At 46.4% G+C, this 12,271-nt stretch overlaps 1 protein-coding gene across 1 annotated transcript in view; it reads right to left on the minus strand.

The window, feature by feature from the left end:
* Positions 1 to 733: 733 nt before the first annotated feature.
* LOC142904908 (teneurin-3-like) overlaps positions 734 to 12,271 on the minus strand; it is a 38,782-nt gene continuing 27,244 nt past the window's right edge. Inside the window, exons 3-7 of the mRNA XM_076051305.1 lie at positions 7,573 to 7,784; positions 6,992 to 7,112; positions 6,271 to 6,341; positions 4,383 to 4,673; positions 734 to 783 (exon numbers count right to left, since the gene is read on the minus strand). Coding sequence (XP_075907420.1) covers positions 734 to 783; positions 4,383 to 4,673; positions 6,271 to 6,341; positions 6,992 to 7,112; positions 7,573 to 7,675 — 636 coding nt within the window. The 5' untranslated portion in view covers positions 7,676 to 7,784. The remainder of the gene's footprint in view (positions 784 to 4,382; positions 4,674 to 6,270; positions 6,342 to 6,991; positions 7,113 to 7,572; positions 7,785 to 12,271) is intronic.

The following is a 12,271-nucleotide window of genomic DNA, read 5'->3' on the forward strand; positions in this document are numbered from 1 at the left end:
AAAGTTGGAGTCATTTTACCGAACGCCTGGAAGAGAAACTGCAACAGAAGTATTGCTCCCATACTGATATATCACCTCCGTGTCGATACTTTACGACACTACACAGTTTCCACTGGCAAAACACGTGGGAACGAAAAATCTGTGGCAGTGAGTCGTGGCAGCTCCTCGCAGCGTGGTGCGGCACGGCGCCCCCTGGTGTCATTCAGCTGACAGAACCGGAGCAGAGGGAAGAGCGGCGACACCAGCAGGTCCATCCATCATTATTTGTGCGACGTCCCTGACTGTCTCCATCTGTTGCTGCCCTGTTGGGGGCTGCCACGGCCACCGCGCCCCCCCCCCCCCTCCCCCCGCTGGCGGTTTTGCTGCAGTGTAGGTCTGCGGCTGCCAGGTGGCACCGGCAGCTTTGCTTAGAGTGTGACGGACGGCGGAGGTGGGAGGCAGCGGTGGCCGTTTTTATACATCAGGTGAGATCGTCTAGACCGGATCAACCAGATACAAGACACGAAACTCCAATCGGAACCGTTCAGCGGCTCCCCGCGATTGGAAGTCGGAAAACTTTTACCTTTATTCTATCCTGAAACCAGAGCCGTCCGGTCGTCGCCTCGACTTGAACCCGCTGATATGAAGTTTGGAAGGAAAAAAACGCTCGAATCAGCCACACAAACACACACAGACTTTAAAAACTTGACCAAAAAAAAAAAAAGAAGAGGCTAAACTGCGACGCGCTGAAGGTTCAACTCTGTGGAAGCACGACGGGAAAAATCTTGCGAGGCCTCGGAGAACCTGAGAGTTCACGGTCGATTTTACATGAAACACAACGGATAAGTGCTGCACAAAACACACTGAGCACCGCGATCTCTCTCCCCGTGTGTGTGTGTGTGTGTGTGTGTGTGTGTGTCTAACAGCTAAGGTTATAGTGTTAAGCAGCTTAGGGAGACCAAGTGGATTAAGTGTTTTGTTGACACATAGAAAAGTAATCTGGTTAGCAGAGACTAGACACTGTTTATTTATTTAATTCTTTTTTTTTTTTTTTTACCCCCCCGCCGTCTACTTCGCGCATCATTTTTTTTTTTTTTTTTAATCTCAGCACCCTGAAATTAAACTCTTTTTACGCTATTAAAGCTAAGAAAGTCATACGCTACCTCGGATCAAGAGCACTGGCACTCACGGCGCCCTCTGCCATCGATCTCAAACAGGTACTTCCAATATTTCCACAACACCAAGACGCATTTCCTAGCGTTGCCTTTAACTGAATTGCATAAAAATCTCTGATGATCCACTGTTTTTATGTTTTACTTAACAGAGTTACATGTGACTCTTTTTTTTTTATAATGAATTTTTTTCAGAACCGGAAGACTCAACAGCTCGTTGACCCTGACAAAGGTTTTCACGCAGAGAGAGGAAGTTCCTGAACGCCTCCATCCTCGCCGACGAAGCTCATTGCGTGGAGCCGCTAACGAGGACGGCGGCGGCTCTGGTGGACGTGATGTGTTCCATCAAAGTGCTCTCGAGTGCTGCCGCCTAAACTCGGCTCCATTATTTTTTTTTTTTTCAATTTAGGGTGACGCAGGGCAGAGACAAAGAGTTCAGAGTGATTCTGAGTACTTGTTTTTCTCAGAAGCTCGGACTCATTTAGAACTCGTTCAGAACTCATTCAGGACTCATTCAGAACTCGTACAGGACTAATGCATGAGCCATTCAGGACTTGTTCAGGACTCATTCAGGATTCAATCAGGACTCGTTCAGAACTCGTTCAAAACACATTCAGGAATATTCAGGTTTCAATCAGAACTCAAACAGGACTCATTCAGGAATCATTCAAAACTCGTTCAGGACTAATTCATGACCCGTTCAGGACTCACTCAGGACTCATTCAGGATTCATTCAGGGGTCCAGGTTAATGGATCTTATTATATTGTGGTTGAAAACACAAATATCAGGTAACCAGGCAGGCGACAGCCGGACACCCAGGGGTCCAGGCACACCACAAAGGTGTTTACGACTGCCAGTGTGTGTGTGCGTGCGCGCGCGTGTGTGTGTGTGTCCACCAGGGGACCCTGCCAGACGTCTGGGGTCTAATATTTCCTCTCAGGAGGACAAATAACGCAGCGAGGTCCCTCTCCCCCTTTTCCCCTCCTCGACAGCCTTGACCGTCTGATCTCTGCTCACAAAAGCCACGGATGAAATCGCACACGTCGCGCCGAGTCAGTGCACACAAACAGACCGGTGCAGAATCAGCGTTTGAGGGAGAGGATCGGCGGCGGCAGTGGCATCTCGACCGCAGAAACCGGATAATCAGCAGAGGGGAAGAAGAAGAAGAAGAAGAAGAAGAAGAAGAAGAAGAAGAAATGTTTGAATTCAGTTGATAATTGACAATTTCAAACTAGGCCAAGCCGTTGCGTCGTCAGTTTGTAAAATGGATGTTTGGAAATGAACAAGACGAGAAACAAAATGTCTGCGTCACTTGCAGAGTCCAGTCTGGGTCAGTACCTGCTGGTACTCAGAGTGGAGCCCCACTCCAAGGACTCATCCAGCAACACTCGGCAGGTTTCAGGTTTCTGAGTTGGGCTAATCTATCACCACAAAAAGTCACAAACAAAAGGCTGCCAGTAAACTTTTCTCCCCCTTTTGTTCCTTCTTCGAGCCAGAACAACTGTTGTCTCCAGTGATGCAAGAGTTCCAGACCAAGTGCACACACACCAACATGGTTTGAGTTACTGAGGAGAGGCAGAGCAGATGTCCTGCTATGCAGTAAAATTAAGTTTTTTTGGCCAAGCTCCCCAAAAGTTTCTGACATTGTTCTAATTGATGCAAGAGTGTTACTGATTATTTCAGCAACATAACCAGAAACACTCAAAACAAGTGCATCAGACCACTGTACCAGTGTGTAATGAGCCACGGTGTCCACTGAGGGCGCTGCTGAAGTCGGTCAGAGTTCAAATAAAAGTAAATAAAATTGTGAAGGTTTTAGTGTTGCGGGATCAAAAGAAGATGGTTGAAGTTATTGAGACAAATAAATGTTGCAGTCAAGAGACAATTCAGCATTGAAACTAAAAAAATTCAGGAAAAAAAATAAATCTTGAACTTCTGCATTCCCGCGTGGAAAAGCCGAGAGCTGTCGCTCAACCTCCGAATGAATTTCACTTTTTTTTTTTTACAGGGTGCTAATATTAATAACAATTCCGACAAAGACAAATATCACAGAAGGAGGGAAAAAAAAAAGTGTAAAAGCGGGAATCAGCGGCGGACGTGTCGCTCGCACTCACAGCTGCGTTCCATCTGAGGCAATTAGCCCGGAAAACTCAACTCTGACAGCCGCCGACAGGAAGTGTTTCCTCCGGAGAGGAAACGCAACCACACGCACACACACGCGCGCGCACACGCACAATGCCATTTAATAAAACCATTATCAAAGGCAACGCGGCCACTCAGCACTTTCCACCCGACGTTAATTACAACACGACACCCTCGTCTGGATGAAAAGCCCACTGCGTTGTGCGCAACTCGTCCGCCTTAATGAAAACACAGGATTTTTTTTTCTCCCCCCCTGCGTTCTGAGCGTGTCCTTTATTAAGTGTGGAATTCACACCTGTTTAGGAAAATTACCTCGGGGATAATGAAAGGCTTTACCACACACACACACACACACACACACACAAAGGCAGAAAATGCAAACACAAGCAAGCAAAAAAGAACATTCACAAGCCAAATTAGAATGTGTTTTTTTTCCCCTGCTGACCCTGAGAAAAAAAAAAAAGCAACAATAAAGAGCAAACTAGCGCAGCTCAACTCTGATCATTAATTCAATTAATTAGCAAGATTTTCTGTTGTGTCTCACTCCCACCCTGCACCCCGCCACTTCCCCACCCCACCCACGCCCCCTCCGGGCCCCAAACTCCGACGGCAACCGCAGCAACTCCCAACCAACATAAATATGGACGTAAATCACGTTCACGTGTCACTGCAAAGTTGTTTTTTTTTCTGTCCGTATCTCTTCACGTGGCTCAGCGTGCGCAGCAATTAGGAGAGAAATTTCACCAAAAATAAATAAATAAATAAAACACAACAGAGTGCACCAACACAACACAACACAACACAACCAGCGCAAATGTACAGGGACAGTTTTTGTTTTTTTTACCATTTCTAGCAACAAAGTTTTCAGAAATTGGTAAAAAATTTGTTGGATAAAATTCAAAAGAAAAGAAATTCTGCTAAAAACCCAAATTAATTTGTGTCTTTTTTTCATTTTGCTCACTGTTTCCTTACTCATTTTGCTAGAAAAAAAAATTTAAGCTTAATTTGGGAAAAGTAGAAAAATTAATAAAAAAATAAAATAAAATAAAATAAAATAACATAAAAACAAACTTGTATGGTGGTCCTACCGTTGTCGCTGTCCGACTTGTTCTCGTGCTCCGTGTCGGTGAGCGTCAGCACCGAGTTGGAGCGGCTCGACAGGCACGAGCTCCTCCCCGAGGACTTGGCCACGCCCCCTCGCCCCCACAGCCGCATGGCTCGCTCCGGCGACATGACGGCCTGGCCGTCGGCGTCCACGTCCGGCGCCGCGCCCACCGAGAAGCCGCGGTGGGGGAGGCCAACGTCGGAGCAGAAGGCCAGGCCGCGGCGGGGCGGCGGCGGCTCGCAGATCCCCAGCTGCCGCAGGCTGAAGTGTTGACCTGCAGTGGACACGCCCAAAGAGGCGTCGCCTTCAGGTGGCGCCAAAACCATCTGACCATGTCACATTGATCTTGTGCTTAATTAGCTAGTTTTGTTATCTACACCAAGTTCATTTCTGTTGAATTGTTTTTGAATGAAAAAAGCAACTGCACAAAACAACAAAGCAAACAAAGGAAAGGGCAGTAGGTAGCATTAAAAAATATTTAAATATATAAAAGAGAAAGCTTTGTTTGTGACAAATTGTTAACAGACAAATCAATTATATCATAAATCTAAATCTAAATAACTTGAAAATATTTTCTGTATTTAAAAATCTTAGGAATTTACGGAAACATTTTAACATTTTGAGGTTTTCCGGTGTTATAATAATAATAATAATAATAATAATAATAATAACAATAATAATAATAATAATAATGCTTTCTTTATTCGGGACTGAGCCCCGGCTGTTTTGTTTCCACATTCTGTGGTCGAATTTTGTAAATGAGGTAAGAATAACAGTTTTCTGAACACATCTGTCCAAACTAAAAAAAAAACACAATATCTTAAAAAGTGAGGATCTCAAGAAGTTAATAGTCTTATTCTCACAATGACTATTATTACAAAATGTAAGGACAAAATCTTGTAACAGCAACTTTAATTCAGCAATTCTGGGAAGACTGCCCACATTAGCAGCAGAATTAGATTAGGTATAGTCCCAAAAGTAGCTTTTATGAAGTTTCTTTAATAAAAAGTTTAAGACTTACTTATTTATTAAATTTCATTTTTGTAAAAGACAATGTTTATTTATCATATGCAAAACTTGTGGACACATCAAATGCATTACTTTCATATTTATCATTTTGTTTATATGTACAGAAAAGAGTTTTGATTATATTTAGTGACAGAAATCAAATCAGTATTAATGGCAGATTCACTTGCTTGAAAACAATGTTCTGACCAGCGTCTGCACGACAGTTTGAGGCCATGGAGGACAAAAGTCAGGAGGTGCCGCTCCGCCGCGGAGCCTCTGAAATATGAAGATGAGCCCAGACAGATGATCCGCCACCAGTCGCTTTGCGCGGCTTCATCTTCCATCATCATCCAGCAGCCAGAAGAGGAATTATTAAAGCTCCCGTAATTAACGTCACGGGCAGAGATAACGACAGCTGGCGTTCAATTAAAAGTTTTATTAATTTTAAATGAACTCCAATTAGGCCAGCGGTGAAAAGCAAGGCGATAAGACCGTCGTGTAATTATGATTTTATTTTTTCGTTCTTCACGTATTGACGCCGCGTTAACTGGAAGCTGCGCAACAGCGGGTTCAATCTGACGCACAACTTTGTTGAGTTTTAGAGGCCCCATTTAAACAACCTGCCATTTGTTTTTTTTGTTGAGATATTTAAATGTTGCATTATTTTTAATGGCTCACGTGCTGTATAGGGACAGTGCTTTGAGATTTGTGGGGGAAAAAAAAACAAACAAAAAAACCAAGATGACGCAAAACAGGAAGTAGGTTGAGCAACTGGTCAGCCAATGGGGGCAGAGGGCGGGATCATCTTATTTATCTCTGTGTTCCTGTGTGTGTGTGTGTGTGTGTGTGTGTGTGTGTCTCACCGTGGCGGCTGTAGTCGTCCGGCTCGTGGTGCACCATGTCCTTCCGCCCCTTGGTGGTCCCGTAAAGTAGCCTGGTAGGAGGTCAAAGGTCACATCAGGGGGGTGGAGACTGGTTCAAGTTACACACACACACACACACACACACACACACACACACACTGAACAAGCACCACAATTTGACTCAACACACATGACGGCAAATTTTTCGGACAAATCTGGAAAATTTGTACGTCAAAAATGTTTGCGAAAATTTGTATGTGATAAAAATTAATTTTTACGAGCTGAACTGCTGTCAAAATACCCTTCAGGCATCAACTGCCTCTTCCTGGCTTTTATTCCTTATTTCCAGGAACGACACTGACCGCCAGCACGTTCACCTCGCACAAAATCATACATTTTCCCGAAACGATTAAAAGCTCAAATTTGACCTTTTTTCCGCTGAAGTCGTGGGCCACAATGCTTTTCATTAAAAGATCATAAACTGGAGTGTGTTTTGGCGCCGATGCACTCCACTTGTTCTAATTTATTCAAGGGAGAAGAGGAGGATTAAAGGCTTCTGAGAGAGTTTCTTCTCCCGTATCTTCGTCCTAGGCTCCCCTGAGACTCCTCCCCCTTTACCTCCCCCTCCCCCTCCCCCTCCCCCGTCCTCCCGCTCCCCTCGAGGTGAAAGTATGTGTAGACAGAGTCGCTGCAGCGGCTGGAACAGGAAGTGGTTCCCCACCTGGTCTGGTCCTGGTGATGGTCGAAGGCCTTCAGGGTCTCGCTGGACGAGTAGGACTTCTGAGTGGGGACACAGAGGCCCTGCGAGCCGATCACACAGTCCTCGCTGTCCCCCGACGAGCCTGCAGAGGGGGCGGACTCGCGCTCAGCGTCATCGACCAATCAGGATGCAGCCACCGCGTCGCATGTTACACCGGATAAGATGCAACTTGGCGGAATATGTCGTGCTAAATCTCTGGAGACGCTATGAAATCAACTCTAAAATATTGTTGTGGTTATGGTTAGGGTTTGCAAATAAACAACAAAAAAAGGAAAAATGAAATATGTCTCTTAAAATTTGGAGTTAACAAAATGTCCTTCTACCCTTGCAGCACTAGAGGGCGTAATGAGGACTAGAGCTCTTCCATCTCATGGAACATTTCTTTCTCTTTCGCCAACAAATTCTGACAAGTTTTTCGACGCGTTTTAAGATTCAATCATTTATTAAAAAAAAAACAAACATCTGACGCCAAAGATGGCAAATCTTTCTGTTTCAATTGGGAAACTTTCTGCGGCGGTGGTGGAGAGTCAGCGGCGCCTCACCAGCGTACGGTCCCTCCTTGTCCTTGCGGCTCTTGGAGAGCGAGCAGTAGGGGCGGCGCTCTTTCACTTCCATCATTCTTCTGCTGGTGCCGCAGGGAAACATAAAGACATGCTGGTGTGAGCTGCACACGATGGACGGATGGATGGATGGACGGATGGACGGAGGCTGGGAGCAGAGGGGGCGGAGCTTCTGGAGCAGGGAGGATCTTCACCTGGAAACAACGAGAAAAAAAGATGTATGCATTTACTTATTTTTTTTATTTATTCTTTTATTTATTATTTATTATGACCGAGCCAATCAGAGGCAATGGGAGGAGAAAGAGGTGGAGCAACAGCGCGCTGATGCCCTTCAACCAATAGGAAGCTCTTCCGCTCGGGTAGAGAACTAATTTGTCTGTTATCGGAAACACAGTTTATTCTTTCCGTTTTTTGTTAAATCAGGGATCCCCAAACTACGGCCCGCGGGCCACATCCGGCCCGCTGCGTGTCTCTGTGCGGCCCGCGTGAAGGCTGTCATAACCCCCCTCCCCACCCCCCCACGCCCCCCCGCCACGTAACTTTGCCGACACGTTAGTGTAGCGCGACAGCCATAGCGGGCTCCCGACGTTAGCGCTTGTTCCCCCCACCCCACCCCAAGGTGGGGGTTTGGTGGATGTAGGCGGGACCGGTGGTGACGAGGTGCGAGTTTGAAAACCCAGATTGCTGGACTGGAGCTTCGCTTCCCCTCAGTGAACTCGGCTATGCCAACAAATGTTAGCCGTCGTACAGCTCGACCCACTAGAGCCACCGGGGGGCAGTGTTTGGCTGGAGGTCGACTTCGATCAGCAGAGAGTATATTGAGTAGAGAATGAGGTCACGTGGGAAAGTTGACAAACAGCGACACCGTTTTGGGGCGGGACCATCGGTGTCTGAAAGGCGGATGGTCGCGGGTACGAGGCCGCAGTTTTTGCCGCTGAGAAAAGCAGAGAGAAATCCCAGAAGACGACACAAATTTGGGGCAAGAAACACCAAAAAAAAAACCCAACTGAAATAAAAAAAAACAAAAAACATCAGTGGTGGAGTCTTGAGAGGAAAGAGTCGGAGGCAAAGACGGCCGACGGTGACCGGGCACTTTTTATAATCCGCCAACTTAATCTGCAGCCTCTAATCCTCAAACCTTCTGGACCCCGGACACACAACCATTGTGTGTCGGTGCGCTGCGATGCACTCCACGGACCAGAGTGCATCGCACTCCTCATCACATCTGGGAGAAAAGTGAGACAAGAGGGGAAGGAGGGGCTGATGGGGGCAGGGGGGAGGAGAAAGGACTCCTGCTGCTGTGGATTACAGGTGTGCTGTGTGAATCAGAGAGGGCTCCAAGATGCGCCAAGATCCACACACACACACACACACACACACACACACACACACACACACACACCAGCAGCAGCAGCAGCAGCAGCAGCAGCCAATCAGCAGGCAGGAGGAGCTGAGCCCGAACCAGATACATTATATTCACGTGTTCCCACCCCCACCTTCTCATCCTCCTCATCCTCCGCCTCCTCTCCTCTTCCTCCTTCTTCTCCCCCCTCCCCCTCCCCTTCCACCTCCCCCTCTCCCCCTCTCCCGCTCCCCTTCCTCCTCCCCCACGTCGGGACGCAGATTCGCAGGTCTGCCGTGTCGTCAGACGGACTCGTGTTGGCGGGAAGCCGCTGAATGATTCAGAGGAACAGGAGGCGCCGCGCATATTTAAAAAATCTCAGATCCCCGGTTTGGTTTCCATGCCGCTGACGCAACGACACAATCCGAACATGAATGATCAAAAAGAAAAAGAGACAAAAAAAATGAGGAAAAGAGACACAGCATCATGTCCACCGTGTTCCGAGCTCCCACGATGCCTTGCGTGAAAGGCGAGCGGAACATTTAGTGAAGCAGGACCAGAGTTTATATGTACGCTAAAGAAAAGAAAAGAAATAATATAATGAAATAAAAAAAATAAAAAATAAAACAATATGGAGAGGATTAAGAAATTAATATAATTTAAAAGAAAATGGGGGAAATGAATAAAACATTATTTTAAATACACTTTGATGACTTTGACTCGAAGATTTCAATTTTAAACTTTTTAATTATTCCATGTTTGGCTTTCAGATCTTGGAAGTGGTATTATTACTATTATTATTATTATTATTATTATTATTATTATTATTATTATTATCATTATTATTATTATTATTATTATTATTGTGAAAAAGACTTTTACTGACCCAACAGAAGGACTTGCAACTCCGTCAGCAGACGCTTCAACACGTGTGAAGGTCAAAACCGGAGCGTGAAGGTCACGCACGCGCTTCCGTCTGATGTTTTCTGATGTGTGTGTCTGTGTCTGTGTGTGTGTGTGTGTGTGTGTGTGTGTGTGTGTGTGTGTGTGTGTGCCAGTGTGTGTGTGCCAGTGTTTCAGAGGGGAGCTGCAGCTTTGAGGAAGCTTGGGGAGACGATTTACGACAACACAACTACGATTCTGCACCTGCTGCTCTTCTTAATCACATCTGCTGCCAAAGTCCGGCGGCGTTGACACACGCACACACACACACACACACACACACACACACACACACACACACCCACACACTCAGGACTCCTCTTCCCGTCATCTTCGTCCACCTGCGATTATTTACCCCCCCCCCATCCCCCACCACCACCACCACCACCCTTCCTCCCTTCAGGGACTGGAACCAGCCAACCTGCTGCTCTCCCACCGACTCTGACTGCCTCTGATGAAGTTAAACCTTAACGCCGTCACGGCCACGGAACAAAGCTTCTTGTTGCAGTCAGGTTATCTATTAAAGCAGCTCCATTACGGCGCTACAGTTACAAGCCTCTTTCAATTCAATTGCCTTGTGTTTTTGAGTCATGTTGTTCACTTTACATCACTGTGCATCACTTGATGCACTCGGGGAACTACACGAGTGGAAACTCGCTGCTCAGCTGTAACCTTGCACAGAGCATCTCTGCCTGTTCTCGAGGGTTAATGCTGAGGTTAAACTCACTCATTGATGCACTTTTGAACTCATGGTTCTTGTTTTCTCCTCTTTTTTGGTTGTACTCATGTCTTTATATCTTGCTTGTATGTTTCTATACGCACTGCAGCAGCCAGTGTTGTTGGGATCACTCCATAAAAGTAATCCAACTACTGATGACTGATTACTCCTTAAAAAGTAATCTAATTACTCCTTTAACTACTTTGTTTCATAAGTGATCGATTACTAATTACGAATTACTTTAGTTAAAAAAGATAAAGTAGCAGTTGAGACAACAAATCACAATATTCTTTCATTGAGACGAGATTAATTCAACTCAAAATAATGTTTGCATTTCCAGCTACAAACGCAATCGCTGTTTCTTCTCTTTTTGCCGCCGCCGTGCTTGTTTTGGTGCGTCGTCGCATATCCATATCAATGGTGTTGCATGCGCGGCTGCATCGTCCATCTGCGACACTGTTTTCGGTTGTTTTTCTGAATTTCAGACATTTTGTGCAAAGTAATGAGACATTTTTAGCTTGCAAAATATTTCAGAAAAGTAATGGAATCGTTACTTGATAAAGTAATTATGATATCAATACCAGTTTTGCCAGAGTAATCCCGCTACATTACTGTGTTAATAAAAAAGTAGTATTAATCACAGTAGAGGATTACTCCGTAATAGATTACTCGCCCACGCTGGCAGCAGCGACGTCCCTTGAGAGACGTAGTTTTAGGCCTGTCCCGATACAATATTTTCAATTCCGATACGATACCGATATTTCAACGCCTGAATATCGTCCGATACCGATATCAATCCGATATCAGCATGCTACAAATGAAACATACTTTCATTATTTATTCTAAAAGTACTGCCACACGGCCGACATTATTTCTTCCTCGAGCACATAGACTGTTACTGTTGAGGTCACGTGAGCTCTACATGCTGGAGCCGAGCACTCTTCTTTGGCGAGCGCACCAGGTGTATTACCGCCACCTACCGCTGTGTTGGAGTATGAACCACAGTCACCTATTTGCATAGGGCGGAAGCGTCGGAGTAGAATGGACTGCTTTCTATCGGAGTGTTAATATCAGAGACTTAAGATGACGTCTGATATAATCCGATCTTCCTTTTTTGGCTGATATCAGACCGATATCCGATATCAATATCGGATCGGGACAGCCCTACGTAATTTCAATCCTTTGCATGCGTTCACACATATTGGACAATTGCACAACAACCAGGCTGCGCAATAGCTGTGGGACGTGTTTCTGGTTTGTGTGTGTGTGTGTTGGACGGAGGGGCGAGACGGGACGGCACGGGCATAATGCACACCAGGCCTGATGGACCCTGCGGGGACCTGACAAGGCTCTGTAGGGACTGGGCCCGGCACGGCAAGGACGGAGGAGGAGCTCGGCAAGCGAGTGCCGCACAACGACGTCCAGCGGCCGGCAGGCTGGGAACTTCTGGACGCGCACAGGTGCGAGTGGAAGTTGACGACTTGACGACAGGCCCCGTCGACCTGATGCAGCAGGTGCACGCCGCCACTCTCGCGTCCCCTCGGAGGCGTCGGACGGCAGCCGACAGCAGGCCGGCGCCGTCTGGAATTAGAGCGACTCAGACACGCGCCGTAAATTATTTCCTCGGCTCTTCGCGCGGCAGCTGAGCAGCTCCACTGGAGTTCCGCCGCCGCGAGGCG

This window comes from Nelusetta ayraudi, unplaced genomic scaffold, assembly GCF_046127955.1.
Source record: "Nelusetta ayraudi isolate G7.1 ecotype Tasmania unplaced genomic scaffold, CSIRO-AGI_Nayr_v1 ptg000134l, whole genome shotgun sequence".
Classification (NCBI taxonomy): domain Eukaryota; kingdom Metazoa; phylum Chordata; class Actinopteri; order Tetraodontiformes; family Monacanthidae; genus Nelusetta; species Nelusetta ayraudi.